The sequence below is a fragment of the Sus scrofa genome, chromosome 2 (assembly GCF_054392235.1).
Source record: "Sus scrofa isolate SSC_HxYL_T2T_F1_AM1 chromosome 2, Sscrofa_HxYL_maternal_Yorkshire_Landrace_v2.0, whole genome shotgun sequence".
Taxonomy (NCBI): Eukaryota; Metazoa; Chordata; class Mammalia; order Artiodactyla; family Suidae; genus Sus; species Sus scrofa.
This window is the reverse complement of record NC_139384.1, coordinates 12,859,251-12,880,803: the sequence shown is the minus strand read 5'-3', so window position 1 is coordinate 12,880,803 and position 21,553 is coordinate 12,859,251. Positions and strand designations below refer to the sequence as shown.

General features: G+C 39.1%; 2 protein-coding genes across 2 annotated transcripts; one reads left to right on the top strand and one right to left on the bottom strand.

Annotated features, from left to right (window-relative positions):
- Positions 1-101: 101 nt before the first annotated feature.
- LOC100511243 (olfactory receptor 1S1-like) lies at positions 102-1,058 on the top strand. Its single transcript, XM_005660902.3, has one exon. It carries the CDS (start codon positions 102-104, stop codon positions 1,056-1,058), a length of 957 nt encoding a protein of 318 aa, XP_005660959.1.
- A 7,314-nt stretch (positions 1,059-8,372) lies between these two features.
- Positions 8,373-9,320, bottom strand: LOC106509350 (olfactory receptor 5B17-like). The gene has a single exon (XM_085011111.1). The coding sequence runs from the start codon at positions 9,315-9,317 to the stop codon at positions 8,373-8,375; it is 945 nt and encodes a 314-aa protein (XP_084867237.1). The 5' UTR covers positions 9,318-9,320.
- Between the last annotated feature and the right edge of the window lie 12,233 nt (positions 9,321-21,553).

The following is a 21,553-nucleotide window of genomic DNA, read 5'->3' as shown; positions in this document are numbered from 1 at the left end:
AGTGCTCACCTCCTATAATGGCCAGAGTTGAGTAGTACCATATTAGGTTTTCTAGTGGTAGTGTTAAGACCTGGTATTCATTTCTCCAGATCAGCAGAAATATGCATCAAGGAAACCAAACCACCATCTCGGAATTCCTCCTCCTGGGACTCTCCAACCAGGCTGAGCATCAGAAGCCCCTCTTTGTGCTTTTCCTGGGTATGTACCTGGTCACTGTGGCTGGGAATGGACTCATCATTCTGGCCATTGGCTTGGACTCTTACCTTCACACCCCCATGTACCTCTTCCTTGCCAACCTGTCCTTTGCTGATATTTCCTCCATTTCCACCTCAGTCCCCAAAATGCTGGTGAATATTCAGACCAAGAGTCAATCCATCTCCTATGAGAGCTGCATCACTCAGATGTATTTTTCTATTGTTTTTGTTGTCATTGATAATTTCCTCTTGGGGGTCATGGCCTATGACCGTTTTGTGGCCATCTGCCACCCTCTGAATTATACAACCATTATGGAACCCAGGCTCTGCTTGCTGCTCACAGTCATCCCGTGGGTCTTCAGCCATATTATTGCTCTGACACACACCCTCCTGCTCCTTCGACTGGTCTTCTGTGACAGCAACACTCTCCCACACTTCTTCTGTGACTTAGCCCCCCTGCTCAAACTGTCCTGCTCAGACACAATGATCAACGAGCTTGTGTTGTTTATCGTGGGCTTATCAGTCATCACCTTCCCCTTTGCCCTCATCCTCTTCTCCTATGTCTGCATCGTCAGGGATGTCCTGAGAATCTCATCCACAGAGGGAAAGTGGAAAGCCTTCTCCACCTGTGGCTCTCACCTGACAGTTGTATTGCTCTTCTATGGGACGATTGTAGGGGTTTACTTCTTCCCCTCATCCACTGACCCTGACAACAGAGATAAGATTGGTGCAGTACTCTTCACTGTGGTGACGCCCATGGCGAACCCCTTCATCTACAGCCTGAGGAACAAGGACATGAAAGGTGCCCTGAGAAAACTCATCTATAGGAAAAAACGTTCTCCTTTCAACACCCAGAGCATCTAACTTTTTATCTCCAAACAGAGTGGATGATTCTGCCCAGACAGAGTTTGTGGATAGATGTGATGTTTCAGCTTTTTATGAAATTTCAGATATCTGCCTCCTATTCCAACCTCTGAAGCCTGGGGCTTTTCCACATACCTCTGGTCTTCAAAGAAGACTGTTAACCCCTGTCATAACTCACAACAGTAATACACATCTAGATTATAATTTATGTTACTAATAACTTTGGTGCAAATTGTTTATACCTTAAAAGATAACAAGTACATGTACTACCTACAGTCTAGCGTTTGCTTTGAGGACAATTATCACTAATTCCATGATTCAATCTCAATTTCTCTAGGTTTACTTTTCTCAAAGGATGTCTTGTCCAAATAGCTATTCAGAGAGGTACTTAATCGTTGTAAAAATGAGTCCCATGTTCAGATAATTTGGGGCAACACTGAGCTAAACGAGGTAAAAAGTCTTAAATAGACAACTCAGAGCCTTTAGCAATAATATAAGTCTCCAGAAGGGTAATATGCATGCATGCATTATTCTCAAAACTAAATTTGTTCAGTCATACAGAACTAGGCTCATCACAGAGTGGTACACAGGGTTAGTGTTGTCCAAAATACATTTGGGGAAGTTCATTTCCATGGAAAACCATAGAGCATATATATAGAAAACATTAATTATAGTCTTGACCCTGTCTGAGTAGCTATGAGAATGTAGGTGTGCCAGCTCACCTTCTCGAACCCAGTTTCTCATCTATAAAATGATTGGTCTCAGTTGTTTCCAAGTGATGGTACACATCAGAATAGCTTGGAGCAATTTTTTTCAAAATTCACATACTCAGACCCAGCAGTACCATTGCTGCTCAACCAGCTGCAGTGGTCTTGGATTTAGATTAGCAATTAAACTCACAAGATACACCAGGAATAAAGCTTTAAGAAAAGACACATATATGTGTAACTTGGTCCTCATGCTATACAGTGGAAACACACACGCACATGCACACACACGCGCGTGTGCGCGCGCGCGCGCGCACACACACACACACACACACACACACACACACAGTGATAGCACAGTAGAGATTTCATGATTCCTAGGCATGCTTTTTAAATATCCAAGTCACTCTGCACTTGAGATGTGCCTGGTCATGAGAGTGAACACTGGATGTGGGCCATCATGAGAGAGCAGAATTTCAGAGAAACTATTTGCCTTACTTATTGCATAACCTCTCAGGGGTATTCAACTAGCACCCATTTTCTGGTGCAGCTGCATCTCAGCAAATACAGGTTACTCATCAATTACAGATTTCTCCCTTGTCAATTTTAACAAACAGATGCAAGTGCTCATGTCACTTCAAAGCCATTTCAGCAGGGCTGCCATGTCTTTGATCCAATGTGCTCCTATACAATTTCTGAATTAGAATTTGATGGAGTGTCAAACCTCAGACTGCCAATGCTGAAAAAAAGGCTATGAACTGGAAGGAAGGCTATGACTGCTTTCCTTCCAGATTCATCCCTAACTCTTGACTAACCCACACTCTAGTGAAGGAACTGGGCACTTGTATTCTGAAAATGCCCCTCAGTTGACCCTGATGTGCTAAGCAATCACTGAACTACATGGGCCCTGAGTTCTACTCTAGCTCTAGGATTCTGTGAGTGTAGATGCCTACTGGTTGATGGAAATGTCTTTCAAACATCCATCTTAAAAATACTCTGTAGCTACCCAGAAGAATGTGGGTTTTCTTGTCCATATCTTCTTCTCAAATATTTCCAACTCTGGAGCAAATTAGTGTTAGTTATTGAATCTAACTTCTCTCTAACAATTGCACTGTAGTATAGGGAAAAGATCCGGTTTTAAATCCTGGCTTTTCAGCAAATTTTGATGCAACTGTGTGATATAAGTGAAATTATTTAAGCAGTGAAACTCATCTTCATTTATAAACTCAGAATAATCCCAACATACCAAAGCTGTGCTCAAATAAACATGTATATTAGACAACTACTGTAGTGCCTAGTGTATCATAGGTACAAACAAACAAACAAACAAAAACTTTACCTTTTTCGTTAACTGTTCCCTGGATTCCAACACGAATCTACCTGCCTGACCAAGCAGGTTTATTTATCCCCAATCTAAGCTGACCTCTATCTTTCCTAAATTTACAAAATCCAACCTTTTTAAGAGGAAATAGATAATCAGCAACTGCTCTTTCTTTATAGTATCTCTTAAACTTTTATGTTTTACTTGTTTTTTTTTTCATTATAAATGTAAAATCTATCTGCTTTTATATGGGTCACCAAACCATCCTCGTAAAAGTCCTGCCTTCCTCAAGTACCCCCAAGTCTACCCTATTCCACTCCCAGCTCCAACATGAAACGTCGCAGGCCTCTGCTTTTGTTGTTCCACTTGGAGTGGTAGAGAGTCCTAGATTTATGATCAAGAGACTTGGGATCAGGTTCAACTCTGCAGCTAACTCACAGTGTGGCAAACCCTGTCACGAACTGCAGTTTCTTTTTCTGTAGTATAACAAGAGACCTAATGTGAACAAAGAAGGTTTCAGTACAGCTCACTTATATAAAACAGAATATGCAGAAAGAGATGCCTGGGAGGAGAGTTCACAAAATATTAACAGTGGTCGTGGCAGATTATATCTTCCAAAAATGGCCCCAGCAATATTTTCCATCTCACGGGATCTTGAAGGACTTTTCCATTTCCTCATCAAGAGATGGAGTCTAGGTCCCTCCCTTGAACCTGGAAGATTTTGAGGATGGCTTTGACTAGCAGAGGATCCCAGAGTGCGGCCGCAGGATTCCCAAAGCTCTTAGGAAAGCCCACACAGCGCCCCCCTAACTCTGTCTCAGAACAAGCACCTCCGGGGCCCTGAGTTAGCATGTAAGTCCCACTGCTCTGAGCTGCCATGCTGCAGAGGCCACATCAAACTAGAGGGAGATGCCCAAGGAGCCCCAGGGCTTCCAGCCAACAGGTCCTCGGGTCTCCCAACCAGACACCCAACGTTTGAGTGAAAATCCAGCCGATCCCAGCCCCAGCTCTGACTGCAAATCCCTGAGTGAACACCGCCTGAGTCCAGTCAACTTCTAGAACTGTGACCAGAAACAATAAAATGACTGTTATTATTTTAAGTTTTCGCAAAAGGAAAATGTAAAACTGTATCTAAATATTTATATTTCTTTGAATCATTCTTCCATGTCATCGTCAACAAATGTCTCTTATGAACCTTCTATTTACCAGGCTCTGAGTCTGGCCCTGGGCTAAAAGGATGAATAATTCACAGTCCATGTCCTTAATACACTCACAAAGTAAAAACAGAAACTTCCAAGAAAAAAATTAATTGATTTTTAAGACTCAATAAACAAAGACAGGAGTTCCCATCATGGCTCAGGGGTTAAGAAACCTGACTAGTATCCGTGAGGATGTGGGTTTGATCCCTGGTCTTGCTCAGTGGGTTAAGGACTCCACAAAGGTGCAGAGGCAACTCAGTGGAGAAAAGGCTGTGTTTTCAACAAATGGTGCTGAAACTCCTGGATGTCCATATGCAAAAGCATCTACTTTGACCCATACCTTGTTTCATATAAAAAAACTCAACTCAAAGTAGATCTTAGACACAAATGTAAAACCTAAAACTATACAATTCTCAAAGACTGAGGATAAAATACTGGTGATCATGGAGATAGGCAAAGATTTCTTTGCTTGCTTCTAGTTTTTGGCTCTTTTAAATAAAGCCAGTAAATCATTGGTGACCTGAGATCAGATCCTCCCTGATCTGCCACTTTCTTGCTGCAGAGCTTGGGCAAGTTACATAATCATGTTGGGTCTTATTTCTTCCTTTTGCTGTACGGTGGAAAATTGACAGAACACTATAAACAAGCTATAATGGAAAAAAATAAAAATCATTTAAAAAAAGAAAAAAATCAGTACTTTCCACTAAAAAGTATCAGGAGAACTAAAATAAATGATTCACGTAAAGCTTTTAGCATAGGGCCTAGTATTAGTTTAAGTGTGTGTTTAAGTGTACACTAGTTTGAGAGTTATGTTAAACAATTACTACTGAATGCTTTACTTCTGGAGATGTCTGAGTCCACAGCTAATCTTGGCCCAGGAGAGACTGGTCCAGACAGTTGCGAAGTGAAGATGCCCACTGATCAGCTGTGGGACCCTCTACCCATTGATGCTCACTGGGCTGTGGAGCCTGGGATAATCACCATCATAACACTATTTATGAATTAATATTTATGCTTATAGTGGAGTTCCCGTCATGGCACAGTGGTTAACGAATCCGACTAGGAACCATGAGGTCGCGGGTTCGATCCCTCGCCTCGCTCAGTGGGTTAAGGATCCGGTGTTGCCGTGAGCTGTGGTGTAGGTTGCAGATGCGGCTCGGATCTGGCATGGCTTTGGTGCTGGCGTAGGCCGGTGGCTATGGCTCTGATTAGACCCCTAGCCTGGGAATCTCCATATGCCGCAGGAGCAGCCCTAGAAAAGGCAAAAAGACAAAAACAAACAAACAAAAAATTTATGCTTAAAGAGCTTCACCCAGGACCTTCCCATCCTCCATGTGCACCAAGTTGTTGTGAGAACAAATGAGATACATATAAAACCTGACACGGACTAAATGCTCAGTAAGTATTATTTCACAGTTGATAAAGCGGGCCCTAACTAATCTGAAATCATAATAACTTAAGAAGTGACAAACTGGACACTTTGATGCCAGATTCTGAGATCTTTCTACAATACAAATACCTTTTTTTTTTTTTTGTCTTTTTGCCTTTTCTAGGGCCACTCCCGCAGTATATGGAGGTTCCCAGGCTAGGGGTCTAATCGGAGCTGTAGCCGCCGGCCTACACCACAGCCACAGCAACACGGGATCCGAGCCACATCTGCAACCTACACCACAGCTCACGGCAATGCCGATCCTTAACCCACTGAGCAAGGCCAGGGATCGAACCCACAACCTCATGGTTCCTAGTCGGATTCGTTAACCACTGCGCCACGACGGGAACTCCAATACAAATACCTCTTATCACCTACTGCAGAAACAATGTGTCAGGGGAACATTGCACAACAGTTACCATTCAAAAAATGACCTTTGAGACACACACTCTGGAGTTGCTTCAGCCCATCATACAGTTTTGAAATGACTTATACAGACACAAGTAAAGGCCAAATCTCTTGGCCACCAGCACATTTTTTTCTCAATGTTTTTTCTGGAACGTGTCCACCCCACTCTTCTCTAAAATTTTTGTCATTAGCATTGGAAGTTTTTAGAGCAAAAGCCTCTATCTCTTTAATCTGCCCACTTCATTTTCTCAACACAACTACACACATACAAACACACACACTGACATGTTACATAATACTAGCAATTAAGGCTATAAAATAAATGTTGTTGACTCCCTCCAAAAAGTAGGCTTTTTATCTTTTCTTTACCAGATAAAAGGAAAAAGAAAAATTCAGTGACAGTAAATTCCATATTAACTAATTAGCAGAGTGGGAAGTGATCAGAGCAAGACACTATATGTATGGCAGTGAAGAGCTCAGGCCGTGGGTAGGGCAGGAGCCCCACTATAGCACTTGCTTACTGACCACGGAACAATTACTCAACTGTAAGTGTCAGATGCTTCATCTATCCATAAAGCAAGAATAATAAGAGCACGCCTCATAGGGTTGTGGTGAGAGTTAACTCACATTATTCATGAAGCAAACATCACAATTCCAGGAAGATGATAATTTGCCTAATAAATTTGCTATCATCTATCTAGCTAGCTAGCTATCATCTATCTATCATCATGATCAATATTATTATCATTCAAAACCCACAGAAACAGTAAGAAGAGAAACAATGACAGCATAAATAAGGAGATTTGGAAAATCCCTTTGAATCAAAACAGTAGTGGCATTTGTAGATAGCTTTTTGTTTTTCCAGATATTTTTGCTTCGCTCATCAATTATTTGTTGTGCCAGGCAACGCCAATTTATTTCAAAGTTGGGGTCACTAATAAGTGATCGTGAGGGCATATGCTCCCCTTGAAGTTTATAGAGGTTTTATTGTGGGGTTTTTTTGTTTGTTTGTTTGTTTTTCTTTTTAGGGCCACACCTGCAGCATATGGAGGTTCTCAGGCTAGGGGTCCAATCGGAGCTGTAGCCACAGCCCTACACCAGAGCCACAGCAATGTGGGATCTGAGCTGTGTCTGTGACCTACACCACAGTTCACGGCAACGCTGGAACCTCAACCCACTGAGCAAGGCCAGGGGTAGAACCTGAGTCCTCGTGGATTTTAACTGCTGAGCTATGATGGGCGTTCCTATAGAGGTTTTACAATGTACTGCCAGCAACACAAATTTGGAATGTCTTGATTCATTTAATGCTCAACACAATGATTTTTGAATCAAGATTCAAAGTTTCATTTCCAATTAAATAACCAGATTAAGCTATAGTTAGCAGGGAGTGGTATATCAATGTGCAGGTGAAAAAATACATACAAGAGCAGAGTGTTGATAACTCTGAAGAAGAACCAGGCTGAGGAAAGACGGCCCAAAGGAAGTGGAGTGACTGTTTCATAAAGTGGTTCGGAGAAGGGATGTATGACTTCCCTGAGCAGATAACATTTAACCAGCAATCTGAAATGATTTAGGGAGTATTCCATACAGAGGAATCAGGTACAAAGCTCCTGAGACAGGGGCGTGCATGGAATTGTCCAGGAATAGCAAGAAATCAGTGTAAATAAAGTGGGGTAAATGGGTGTGAGAGCAATAATAATAATAACAATAATAATAATAATAATAATAATAACATGATATAGCTCAGCTATGATATTAAGAGTGAAACTAACTACTTCAAAGCATTTATCCAAAAAAAATTAGAAAAGAAAATAGCACTAATAATATCAGCGCATTATTTTTAACATAATGATAAGAGTTGGTAGTCAGAAGGTTAGGGTAAAAAAAAAAGTCTTAAGTATCTCTCCACCTTTAGTCTAACCGGCTTTTTATCTTTTGGAAATTGCCACGTGAACATGCTTTCTCTTACCAAAATCCTCGGTAACAATGCAAACATTAATTTATTAAGATGATGTATTTACTTATATCTGGTTGAAATGTGTCAAAAACTACACATATGCCATTAAACAAATTTTATGAAAAAGAATTCTACTTTTCTGCATTTTGGATGCTTGGACCTATTTCAAAACTAAAGCAAACAATAATATTTCACAAAATTTTCTGTTCTACTCTTTACATCACTGTGAACATTGAGTTATGGCATAGAGTACATCTAAGACAGATGAAGTAACTTCCTTGGGTTCTACGCCATTAAAAGATTAAATCTACAGAATCCTTTGCTTTCTCAACAACCTTCCTGAATGCATTCTTTACCTCTTTGTTCCTTAGGCTGTAGACCATAGGATTCAGCATGGGGATGAGCATAGTGTAGAACACAGATACTATTTTGTCTCTGTCCATGGAATGGCTGGAGCTTGGCTGTAAATACATGATGATGACAGTCCCATAAAATATGGAAACTGCAACAAGGTGAGAAGCACAGGTAAATAAAGCCTTCCGGTAGCCCTCACCTGAGTGCATCTTCAAAACAGTGACGAATATGAGCAAGTAGGAAATCAAAATCACAAGAAGGGCAAAAAATATATTAAAGCTTGAAATGAAAAGAAGAATCAGCTCATTCACATCTTTATCCGAGCAAGTTAGAGTCATGACTGCTGGAATATCACAGAAAAAGTGATGGACCACATTGGACCTACAGAAAGAGAGACAGAATGTGTCTCCAACATCAATAGCAGCAGTCAGAATGCCAAACACATAGCAGCCTATGGCCATGTGAGCACATACACTTGTTGTCATGGTAGTGGTGTAATGTAGGGGTTTGCACACAGCTGCATATCGGTCATAGGCCATGGAGGCCAAGAGGTAACTTTCCACAGTGGCAAAGGCTACAAAAAAGAACATCTGAGCAGCACAGGCATTGTAGGAGATGACACTGTCTCCTATGAGGAGCCCAGCCATCACCTTTGGAGTGATGGTTGAGGAGTAACAAAAATCCACCAGAGACAGGTTACTAAGGAAAAAGTACATAGGAATGTGGAGACGAGGGTCCAGCAGGATCAACACGATTAATCCCAAGTTCCCAATCAGAGTGATGCCATAAACGAGAATGAACATTGTAAAGAGCGGGATCTGCAGCTCTGGGGCACTGGTTAGTCCAAGCAGGATGAAAGCTGTCACCTCTGTATTATTCTCCATGAATGCAATTTGAGAATCATGAGATGCTCTGCAGCAAAGAGAAGAAAAGGAACACATCGACGAACAAAAACAGTTGCCCAGAAGTACAAGCATTATTTTTCCAGAGCAATGATTTTTTCATCAATACTCTCCATGGGCATGCCAACACAATTTATACATAACTAATCTATACAGTAACAGACTTTTTGGGTGGGAGGGTTGCACCTGCAGCATGCGGAAGTTCCCAGACCAGGGATAAAACCTTCACCACAGCAGTGACCCAAGCCAAAGTGGTGACAACATAGGATCCTTTAACTTCTAGGTTACCAGGGAATTCTTAGGCTTTTGAAGAAGGGTCTTTATGGATCACCTTCCCGACATCTTGATTTTGTATGTGTATAAACTGAATTTCAGGAAAGGCTAATGAGTTGTCCACATCCACATGCCTGGAATGAATTCATTTCCTAAATCAGATCTCTGGGCACTTTTAACAGTTTACCTTTCTATAGTGCTTATGTGCCAGGTACTTTATATGTATATATGTGTGTGTGTGTGTGTGTGTGTGTGTGTGTGTGTGTGTGTGTGTGTGTGTGTATGTGTATATACATATATTCTTCTAATTTTCTTATCAATCCTATTAGATTGACTATTTTTCTTATTTCTGTATCTGGTAGCTCAGCAATAAAGAGGTTGAATAATTTATTCAAGTTTACATAAATTATTCAAGTAGAATAATGTATTCACATTTGAATAATTTATTCAGTTTATTCAAGTTCAATAAATTTGAATAATTTATTCAAGTATTAATGAACAAAGCCAAGTTTAGATCCAATCAGAGTGGTTCCCAACCTACTTAAATGCTGTTAATAAATTTGAATTGATTTTAATGTTGTTCAGTTTACATTTCATAGTCTCTAGTATAGTAAACAGTGCATGGAGTAGATGGTTGAGTAATTCACAAATAAATGCATAGTAGATGCAGTGGGCTAAGTGCAGGGTTGGAGGTGTGTACAAAAACAGAGCTGATTCTGAAGAGAAGGTTTAACATTGTTTATAAGAGCTTCGGCTCTGAGGAGTTTCTCTTGTGGCTCAGCGGTAATGAACCCAGCTAGTATCCATGAGGATATGGGTTCGATTCTTGGCACCGCTCAGTGGGTTAAGGATCCGGCATTGCCATGAGCTTCAGTGTAGGTCACAGATGTGGCTCAATTCCTGGATTTCTGTGGCTGTGGTTTAGGCCAGCAGCTGCAGCTCTGATTCGACCCCTATCCTGGGAACTTCCACGTGCCACTGGTGCATAAAAGCCCTAAAAGGACAAAATTAAAAACAAAGTTTTCTCAGAAGATGTGTTTATGTGTAAGACATACCATCCCTACCATTTACAACCTGGGAGACGTTGGTCCTAACTTATCCCTGATTCTCATTTTATCTACCAGAAAGTGAAGGTGGTATTGAGACCTACCTTAAGGGATTATTATAAGAATTAAAAGAAATTATACATGAAAACAGTACCATGTGGATCTTAAGCAGAATTCTAATGAGTAGTAACTGTAGTATTATCAGTAGCATAAATAAATGGTCTCAATGTTGATTTAGGAAGTTCAGATGATAGAAGCATGTGGTTGGGTTTTTTTCTTTTTCTTTTTTTTGTCTTTTGTCTTTTTAGGGCCACAGCTGTGGCATATGGAGAGGTTCCCACGCTAGGGGTAGCCACTGGCCTACACCACAGCCACAGCAACACCAGATCTGAGCCGCGTCTGCGAACTACACCACAGCTCACGGCAATGCCGGATCCTTAAACCACTGAGCGAGGCCAGGGATCAAACCCACAACCTCATGGTTCCTGGTCGGTTGCCACAACGGGAACTCCAAAATCTTTGATTTGCCTTTTTCCACATTCTGTCCACTCAGATTCTTTCCTTCCCCCTTTATGTCCCATTCAACCCCAGCCTGGGAACTTCTATATGCTGCAGGTGCAGCCCTAAAAAGACATTAAAAAAAAAAAAATTGGAGGATTCAAGAGATTATGTGCCTTCTTAAAATCCCACACTTAGTATGGGATATTTAACTTACAAACTCATGTCCTCTTGATCCCGATATCTGTGCCTTTAATCACCATTGCAGTGTAAGATTTTCTAGTGGAGCAAGTAATGAAAGGGTGAGATTGTGGGGAAATAATACGGAAAATGGAGTAAAGACTTTGGTACTTTCACGATGACCCTCCTAGAGTCAAAAGAAGGTTGTTGCACCCCATTTGGTTAGTTAATCTCTTCAATGGCAAGTCAACACATGGATAACAGGAAGAATTTACAATCTACTCAGACTATCATCTACCAGGCTTTTACTATGCTCTTAAGGAAAGCAGCATTGAATTTAATAAATATTACTCTATTCTCTGCTAACTAAAATATTTTTGCATTTGAATCCTATTGTTATGCACATGTTTCAGAAAGTGTTCAAACAGCCAGATATGAAGTCAAAGACCAAGATGCAGCTTTTTCACTGTTTCTTCATCAATTGCATTTTTCACTAGAAATGTATATTGAATATAGAAGCTTACCTTGATCCTGAAAAGAAGGGAAAGACAATCCCAAAAAGTGGGTCTGAAATCAGAAATTCAGCCCTAGAAGAATGTATAAATAACATAGGAGAAATCCTCTCTCATATAACGGTTAAAATGTTCAAGTTCCCTGAAGCACATAGAGATGGAGAAAAACTCATTATCACGGAGTTAGGACACGTGAGTTTTAAGTGCTGCATCTACCATAGATTTTTCTGTGTACTCAGAAAAATTATTTACCTTCTGTTGGTCTTAGTTTCCTTATTTGCAATATAGAGATAATAAACTTCTCTTGCACCCTCTTTAAAGAATCGTTATCTGTGAATAGCAGATGAAAGTAAACGTATAAAAGACCTTAGGAGGGTTTGACTTTTTCAATTTAATTTTTATCTTAGAATATGTTTCCTGCCTGGGATTTTAGACTTGCTGCAAAACCTCAGTTGGGGGAGAAGCTGGTATACACTAAAGAATAAGCATTCGTTTCAGTAAATGATGACCATATAAGCTCTGCTTATAGTCTGGTCCTCTTAAAATAATATCAAGTGGAGTTGTGATGGGATTTCATAGACTAATGAACAAGGAGAAAACTATACAGGCATGGAAGTCTCAGGGGAACAGGGCCACTGTGAAGGCAATCACTTCTCCTCATTCCCCTTGATATGGAATAAACAATTAAACTGCACGCAGGGAAATAATTCAATACGTTGAGTACCACATAACATAGAGTTGCAGTCTTGCCGTCTTTTCTTCCCTTGTTTTAAAAACATCGAGTGGTTTTGTTTAATTAATTTACATTTATTGTGATCTTTGATATTTGAAATATAAATCTAAAAATTAAGTTCGTTTTCTATCTGCCACATTTTATTATGTTTTCCTCTTTTCCATTCTTTTAAGTGTTATAATTAAATATTAGGCTACTAGAAATTTTAAGAAATCGATAAATAATATCCATCTTTTCTTGAGTTTACAAAGAATAGGCAAAAGTGAAACATGTCAGAGAGATGGAGATTCGATTCTGCCTTAATTCTGATAAGCCAATTTGAAAGTTTCGTTCAGATCTGCACACGGATGGGCTTCTTTCCTCCTCCAGATGAGCCTCCTGCAGCCAATGCTGATGGTGTTCTACCCAACATCCTGTTGGCCTGCATTATCCCTGTATAGATCAGTGCTTATTACTTAAAAAAAGAAAAGGAGTCTGCAACTTTTAGACTGAGAGCTTATTTCAAGAATTAGCTTAGCCTTTGTGTGGACCACTTAATTTATCTGGTGGCAGCCATCATAAAATGTCAGAAAAAGTACTCTTTGAGTCATGTTTTATACATTATTTGCAATACAATTGAGTTTCAGTTGCTTACAGACATAAGCTATTTGCTAATAAAACCATGTATTGTCTTTTCCTTGTCTCCCTTTCTCACTACCCTATCTGTACTTTCTGCTGTTAATTCTTCTTCTTCTTTTTTTTTTTTTTTTTTGTCTTTTTGCCTTTTCTTGAGCTGCTCCCGTAGCACATGGATGTTCCCAGGCTAGGGGTCAAATCCGAGCTGTAGCAACCAGCCTACGCCAGAGCCACAGCAACGCGGGATCCGAACCGCATCTGCAACCTACACCACAGCTCATGGCAATGCCGGGTCCTTAACCCACTGAGCAAGGCCAGGGATTGAACCCATAACCTCATGGTTCCTAGTCGGGTTCATTAACCACTGTGCCACAACAGGAACTCCCAGAGTCCTTTTTATACATTGAGTTTGTTAATATTTTTGAGGATTTTTGTGTCTATGTTCATGAGAGATATTGGTCTGTAGTCGTCTTTTGCTGCAATGTCCTTGTTTTTTTTATTAAAGTGTAGTTGATTTACACTGTTTCTTCAATTTCTGTTGTACAGCAAAGTAACCCAATCACACACAGTTCCCTGTGTTGTACAGCAGGACCTCATTTAGTACTAGGTAATGCTGGCCTCATAGAAGGAGTTAGGAAGTATTACCTCTGATTCTAACCTTTGAAAGTGATTGCAGAGAAATGATATAATTTCTTCTTTAAATGTTTGTTAGAAATCACCGATAAACACATCTGGGGCTGATGCTTTCAGTTTTAAAAGGTTATTAAATGCTACTTCAATTTCTTTAATAGATATAGGGCTACTAATTACAATAGATTGTTTATTTCTTCCTGCGTGATTTTGGTAAACTGTGACATTCAGGGAATTGGTCGATTTAATCTAGGTTGTCAAATCTGTGGACACAGAGCTGTTTCTAGTATTCCTTTATGTCCATATAATCAGACGTGATATCTCTTTTTTCATTTCAGTATTAATAATTTGTGTCTTTTTTAAAATTAGTTAGCCTGGTTAGAGGTTATATCAGTCTTTCCCAAGAGCCAGCTTTTAGTTTCATTGATTTGCTCTATCAGTTGGTTTCTTATTTTCAATTTCATTGATCTCTACACTAGTTCCTATTAATTTTTTTTCCACTTAATTTGGATTTAATTTGTTCTTCTTTGCCTCATTTCCTAGGATGGAAATTTATATTATGCATTTTAGGTCTTTCTTTCTCAGTGTATACATTCAGTGCTATAAATTTCCTTCTAAAACCCTGTTTTCTCTGAATCACACACAAATTTTAATAAGTTGTGTGTTCACTTTCATTTAGCTCAATAGTTTAAGATTTATCTTGATTTTTCTTTGATTCATTTTTAAGGGTTTTTTTGTTTGTTTTGTTTGTTTGTTTGTTTGTTTGTTTTTTGGCTTTTTAGGGCCACACCTGCTGCATATGGAAGTTCCCTGGCTAGGGGTCTAATCAGCACTACAGCTGCCAGCATATGCCACAGTTACAGCCATGTGGGATCTGAGCCACATCTGCAACCTACATCATAGCTCACAGCAATGCCAGATCCTTAATCCAGTGGGCAAGGCCAGGGAATGAACCTGCACCCTCATGGATACTAGTTGGGTTCATTACTGCTGAGTCACAACAGTAAGTTGAAAAATATTCTGTTCTTTAATACCCACATATTTTATTAGTATATGCTTTATTTCCAAGATTACTTTAATTTTATTGGAGTATAGTTGATTTTCAATGTTGTATTGGTTTCTGGCATACAGCAAAGTGAATCCGCTGTACATATACATACATCCATTCTTTTTTCTTATTCAGGATTTCACAGAACATTGCGTAGACATTCCTGTGCTGTACTCAATGTTAGTTTTTTATGGTATATATAGTAGAATACATGTGTTAATCCCATCCTTCCAATTTATCCCTCTCCCCCCTCCCAACAATTTCCCCTTTGGTAACCAAAAGTTTGATTCAAAAATCTGTGAGTTTGTTTCTGTTTTATAAATAAGTTCTTTTGTATCATTTTTATTGGTTTCCTTTTCATATTGTATGTTGCCAAACCACTTATTTTTCTTTCATTTATTTCCAGCTCTTACATTATATTAGAACCCATGGAGAATGATCAAAGTACATACTCTTAACGTTCCTTTCAAAAATGCTGTTCAAGGAGGTTCCCATTGTGTCTCAGTGGTAATGAGCCAGACTAGTACCCGTGAGGATGCAGGTTCAGTACCTGTCCTCACTCAGGGAGTTAAGGATCCAGTGTTGCCACAAGCTGTCACCACAAGCTGTGGTAGAGTTTGCAGATGCGGCTTGGATCCCACATCGCTGTGGCTGTCGTGTAGGCCGGCAGCTGCAGCTCCAAATTTACCCCTATCCAGGGAACTTCCATATGCCGCAGGTGCAGCCCTAAAAAGAAAAAAAAAAATTGCTGTTCAAGTTAACCAATGGTTCTGTGTGTAAGTTTTTTCATCAGTACAGTTGGAATAATAACATTTTTTCCCATTTAAATTCAGTTGATGAAATAAATTAGGTTATGCTGATTGGTCAGTTTAATGTAAGTTTTACAATAAGTACTCATTAATATTTATACTATAGTACTACTATTTGAGGGCTATTATAACTCCTGGCACTATTATAGCAGACAGTGGTATTTTACTGGTGGAAGTATAAAGTAACCTTAAATGATATAAATGCAAAATGTAATATAATTTGTAAAACTAACAATAAAAATATAAGGCACAATCAAAAACCAAAAATTGAATGAGGGAATGAAAGGAAGAGTAAGAGACACAGAAAGAGAGGATAGAAACTTAGCAGAATTAGAAGAAAAATTGTTCAGGTTTTAAATGCAGCATAATTTTTTGAAGAAGATACTCAGAGAAAATTTACCCAAGAATATTGCATGGACTTGTTTCTCTAGTAATTTTCCTGGATTGTATTGATAAGTGTAATTGTTTAGCAATTTGGATAAATATGACCTTGAGGTCATTACTGCCACTCCTTGAAACCTAGTTTCATGTCTTGTTAAAAACCCGGTTTGGGAGTTCCCATCATGGTGCAGCAGAAATGAATCCTGGAGTTCCCGTCGTGGTGCAGTGGTTAACGAATCCGACTAGGAACCATGAGGTTGCAGGTTCGGTCCCTGCCCTTGCTCAGTGGGTTAACGGTCCGGCGTTGCCGTGAGCTGTGGTGTAGGTTGCAGATGCGGCTCGGATCCCGCGTTGCTGTGGCTCTGGCGTAGGCCGGTGGCTACAGCTCCGATTCAACCCCTAGCCTGGGAACCTCCATATGCCGCGGGAGCGGCCCAAGAAATAGCAACAACAACAACAACAAAAAGACAAAAGACAAAAAAAAAAAAAAAAAAAAAAGAAATGAATCCGCCTGGGAACCATGAGGTTGTGGGTCTGATCCCTGGCCTTGCTCAGTGGGTTAAGGATCCAGTATTGCCTTGAGCTGTGGTGTAGGTCACAGAAGTGGCTCGGATCCTGCATTGCTGTGGCTGTGGCTGTGGCTGTGGCTGGCAGCTGTAGCTCCGATTCAAGCCCTAGCCTGGGCTGGGAACCTCCATATGCTGCAGGTGTGGCCCTAAAAAGACAAAAGACCAAAAAATAAAAATAAAAAATAAAAAACTCAGTTTGTATTATTGTCAGGATACTTATTTTACAAAGCTATGAAGATTAAATTTAAACATATATAGAAACCCCTTTTTTTTCTTCTTCTTCTTCTTTTTATAGAAGTATAAAAGTTCCCGAGCTAGGGGTTGAGTTGGAGCTGTAGCTGCTGGCCTATGTCACAGCCACAGCAATGCCAGATCTGAGCCACATCTGCTACCAGCTTGTGGCAACACCAGATTCCTAACCCACTGAGTGAGGCCAGGGATTGAACCTGCATCCTCATGGATGCTAGCCGGGTTCTTAACCCACTGAGCTACAATGGGAACTCCTAGAAATCTTCTAACACAAAGTCTGATGTAAGAACAATTTTAGGCATTATTTGCCCTCATATTCTCATTTTCCTCTAGCTGTCTCTGCACATATGCCAAACTTTAGAATAATTGACCACTTTGTAATAAAAAGCCGTAGGTGTCCACAATAAAAAGTAGTGCATGTTTACTTCTAACTCTCAGTGCATAGACTGAATCACTTTAATTTGCTCACATGAACAACACATATTGAATCCCAGTTGTGTACCAGATGATATATTTGTTCCTATTATAACAAAGTAAACAACATGAGTCTTTCCTTACCATGTGAGTAGAGGCAGCAAGAACTACAAATCAGCATTTGAAGAGTGACAAATGCTAAAATCAAATACTGATGAGTATTATAAAAATCACCTTGAACATTTTCAGGATGTACCAGAAACCCTGGTAACCTTGAAATTACTTCCTTCTGTGCGTTACCATATTGGGCCCAAACACTAAACATGCATCTGATTACACTTACTTTTGAAAATAGTTGATTTCTATATTCCTCTGATACAGAGGGGCTAATGCATTGTACAAAATCTCTTATGGGTACTTTTAAGTATAAAGGGACATAACTGTATTTTTGATGAAGAAATTCAGAGGTATGGGGATATGGTTAACATTGTACTACAAAAGACAAGACCAGTTTCAATCCTAGTTCTGTTGATAACCAGCTGTGTATGATGGTGACATACCTGCTGTAGCCTAATTTTCTTTTTCATTTAAAAAAATTTTTTTAATTTTTTATTTTCTTGGTCTTTTTGTCTTTTTAGGGCCTCACCTGCAGCATATGGAGGTTCCCAGGCTAGAGGTCCAATCAGAGCTGTAGCCACCAACCTACATCAGAGCTTGTGGCAACACCGGATCCTTAACCCACTTAGTGAGGCCAGGGATCGAACCCCCGTCCTCATGGATGCTAGTCGGGTTCTTTAACCGCTGAATCATGATGAGAACTCCTTTTTCTTTTTTTTTAGATGATTTTTATTTTTTCCATTATACCTGGTTTATAGTGCTCTGTCAATTTTCTACTATACAGAAAAATGACCTAGTCACACATACATATATGTAGATTCTTTTTCTCACATTATCGTCCATCGTGCTCCATCATAAGTGACTAGATATAGTTCCCTGATTTTCTTTTTCTTTTTCTTTTTACAGTCTCACTTGAAGCATGTGGAAGTTCCAGGGCTAAGTGTCAAATTGGAGCTGCAGCTGCAGGCCTACACCACAGCCCCAGCAACACCAGATCTGAGTCACATCTATGACCTATGCCACAGCTTGCAGCAATGCTCGATCCTTAACCCCCTGAGCAAGGCCACAGATCAAACCTGCATCCTCACAGAGAAAAAGTTGGCTTCTTAACCCACTGAGCCACAATGAGAACTTCCCATTGCCTGATTTTCTTAATTCACAAGAGGAAAAATCCTCACCATCTACTTCGTAGGTTTCTATCCTGCTCTCATGTGACAGTAGATATAAAAATTATTTTAAAAGCACAATATATACTAACATTTTAAAATCAGGGAATCTGAGCTATTATTTTCTATTGTCTACCTCTTCTCTTCTTGATTATTGCTCCAGATTTTCTATCTGGTACATTTTATAATTTCTGTCTCTATAAATAGTCTCTGTTTTTGAGATTTCATTGCTCTGTCGAATATTTATTACTTTGTCGAATATTTCATTTATCTCTTTGAATATATGTAAGATATTGGTTCTAAAATTTCTGAAAAACATAGAATACTGATGAATGAATGTTTTTTAAATGGGTATAAAGATACACATATTCATGAATTAGGAGACTTAAAGTTGACTGCTTTGCAGATTATACTTTATCAAAATTGAAACCCAAATAAGGCTTTTTAGGGTAAATCTTGACATGGCGATTTTAAATTTTATGGAATTGCAACACTAGTAAGCAGACAAAATAATTACGAAAAAGAAGGATGAAATAGGAGCCTAAAATTATCCTCACTTCATGACTTCATGACATAGTATACAAGACAGTGTAGCATTAGGGGAAAGATAGACCCATTAATCAATGGAACAGATTATATGATACAGAAATGACCCACAGGTATAAAATCAATTGTTTTTTTGTGAAAGATGCAAAGGAAAGTCAATGGAGAAGATATATTATTTTCAACAAATTTTGCTGCAATGATTATGAGTTTAAAGGCAGAAAAAAGGAACAAAATGTTAAATGTAAACTGAAGTCATATGTTTTCCCATAAATCTTTATGCAAATATTTTAAGTTTTATTGCAGTTAAGAATTGACAAGCTGAAAGCAATCAGATGTACTTCAAAGAGTGAATGATTAAACAAACTGTAGTATATCATTATATTAGAAGAATGTTCAATGATAAAATGAACATTATTGATTCATGAAATAATATGGATGAATCTAAAGTGGATTGCAAAGTGAAAGACGCACAACCTAAAGGCTCTATATTATGTGATCCCATTGGTATAACATAAGTATGGGAAAGAGCTCTATGATTTCCAAGGGTGGTTGTTTATAAAACAGATGGAAAGGGAAATTTTAAGATAATTCAAGAGTTCTTCATGGTGCTAAACTGATGATCACTTAAACAAATGTTTGTTAAAACCCATAGAACCAGTGTTCCTCTTGTAGTTCGATGGTAACGGACCTGACTAGTATCCCATGAGGATGAGGGTTCTATCCTTGGCCATGCTCAGTGGGATAAGGAGCCAGCATTGCTATGAGCTGTGCTGCAGATCAAAGATGCGGCTCAGGTTTCCATGGCTATTGCTATGGCTGGGCTCTGGCATAGGCCAGCAGCTGTAGTTCCAATTCGACCCCTAGCCTGGGAACGTTCATATGCCATCGACATGGCCCTAAAAAGAGAAAAACAAACAAACAAAAAACACCGAACTGTACATAGCAAAGAATGAAATTTTTTTTTTTTTTTTTTTGGTCTTTTTAGGGCCGTATCTGCAGCATTTGGAGGTTCCCAGGCTAGGTGTCGAATCGGAGTTGTAACTGCCGACCTATACCACAGCCACAGCAGCGGGAGATCCAAGTCACATCTGTGACCTACACCATAGCTCATGGAAATGCCAGATACTTAACCCACTGAGCAAGGCCAGGGATTGAACCTGCATCCTCATGGATACTAGTCAGATTCGTTTACAATGAGCCATGAGGGGAATTCCAAAGGATGAAATGTAATATATACAAATTAGAAAGAATCACCCAGGAGCACAGGAGAGTCCTAGGAGTGAACACGGACTATTAAAAATAAATTAATTGCACTACAGATGACTTAACCTCACTGATGGGAGATAAGGAAAAAATGAGCTGACCTAAGTAATTTTGGAGAATACTGTGTTGATAGGTAACTGCAAGGCTATAAATGAAGAAAAAACCATAAAAATACTGTATTTTGGTTACTAAAGTTGTTTCTCATAGGGAGTATAGATGAACACTTTTCTAATTGCTTTATTTGTAAACTGGAATCACACAAATAAATTAAGGAATGGAAGTTGTTGAAAGCCAAGTTTCTCACCGTCAGAGATGGCAGTTACAGATAAGGAAGGGAAAATGGGATGAAATAGATTAGAGTCAGAAACATAAGTGTCCACTCATGTTTAGCTTAATATAGACATAATAGATAGGCAGAGAGAGAATTATAATGATGAATATACAGACTACCCAGATATATACTTGCTAACTCTGGATAAGAGAACCTGGAAGTGAAACTCCAATACCAGCAAGCACATTCAGCATCCAAATCTTGGATTTTTAAATACTATTCTCTTCCTCCATATTTCTTATACTCTGGCTATGTTATCCTTGGAAACTTCTAAAATGACTCAGTCAAGACAGAAATATTAATTCATTTAAGATGTTTTATTTATCTCTCAATAAAATGTGCTCCCCAAAAGCACATACATCCATTTAACGGTATATCACTTTTCTTCCCAAATTAGGGCTCTTAGAATAGCATTCAACTAAAGAAATAAAAATATTAGACATAAATTCATATTCTAGAATATAATTTAAATATTTTAATCTTTATTAAAACCTAGCAACATTCTATTTAATTCTGTCAAATTGCTCATTCTGACTTAAGTATTCTCTTGAGGCACATGTGCTTTGTACATGGTCTCACTTATGCCCCTATTTTATGTGTATTTTCATTGAGGAAAAAAAGCATGCAGAATATGTCATAAACCAATACCCTTAATAAAGTTTTAGACTGGCAGGCCCAAAAAACATTTTAGCCATTCTTGCTTAGGAATTATATTTCTAGACATTGTGTTTCCTTTTTTCCGAACTAGCAACTTTTTATTGGTAAGGCTATCACTTCAGGAACTTAATTTTACTGTTGCCTTAATGAAACTAGGTTACTGCATTGTACAATGTTGAAA

What these genes read in the sequence shown, in the direction of transcription:
- LOC100511243 (XM_005660902.3), top strand. Translation starts at nt 102, where the DNA reads ATGCATCAAGGAAACCAAACCACCATCTCGGAATTCCTCCTCCTGGGA.
- LOC106509350 (XM_085011111.1), bottom strand. Translation starts at nt 9,317, where the DNA reads ATGGAGAATAATACAGAGGTGACAGCTTTCATCCTGCTTGGACTAACC.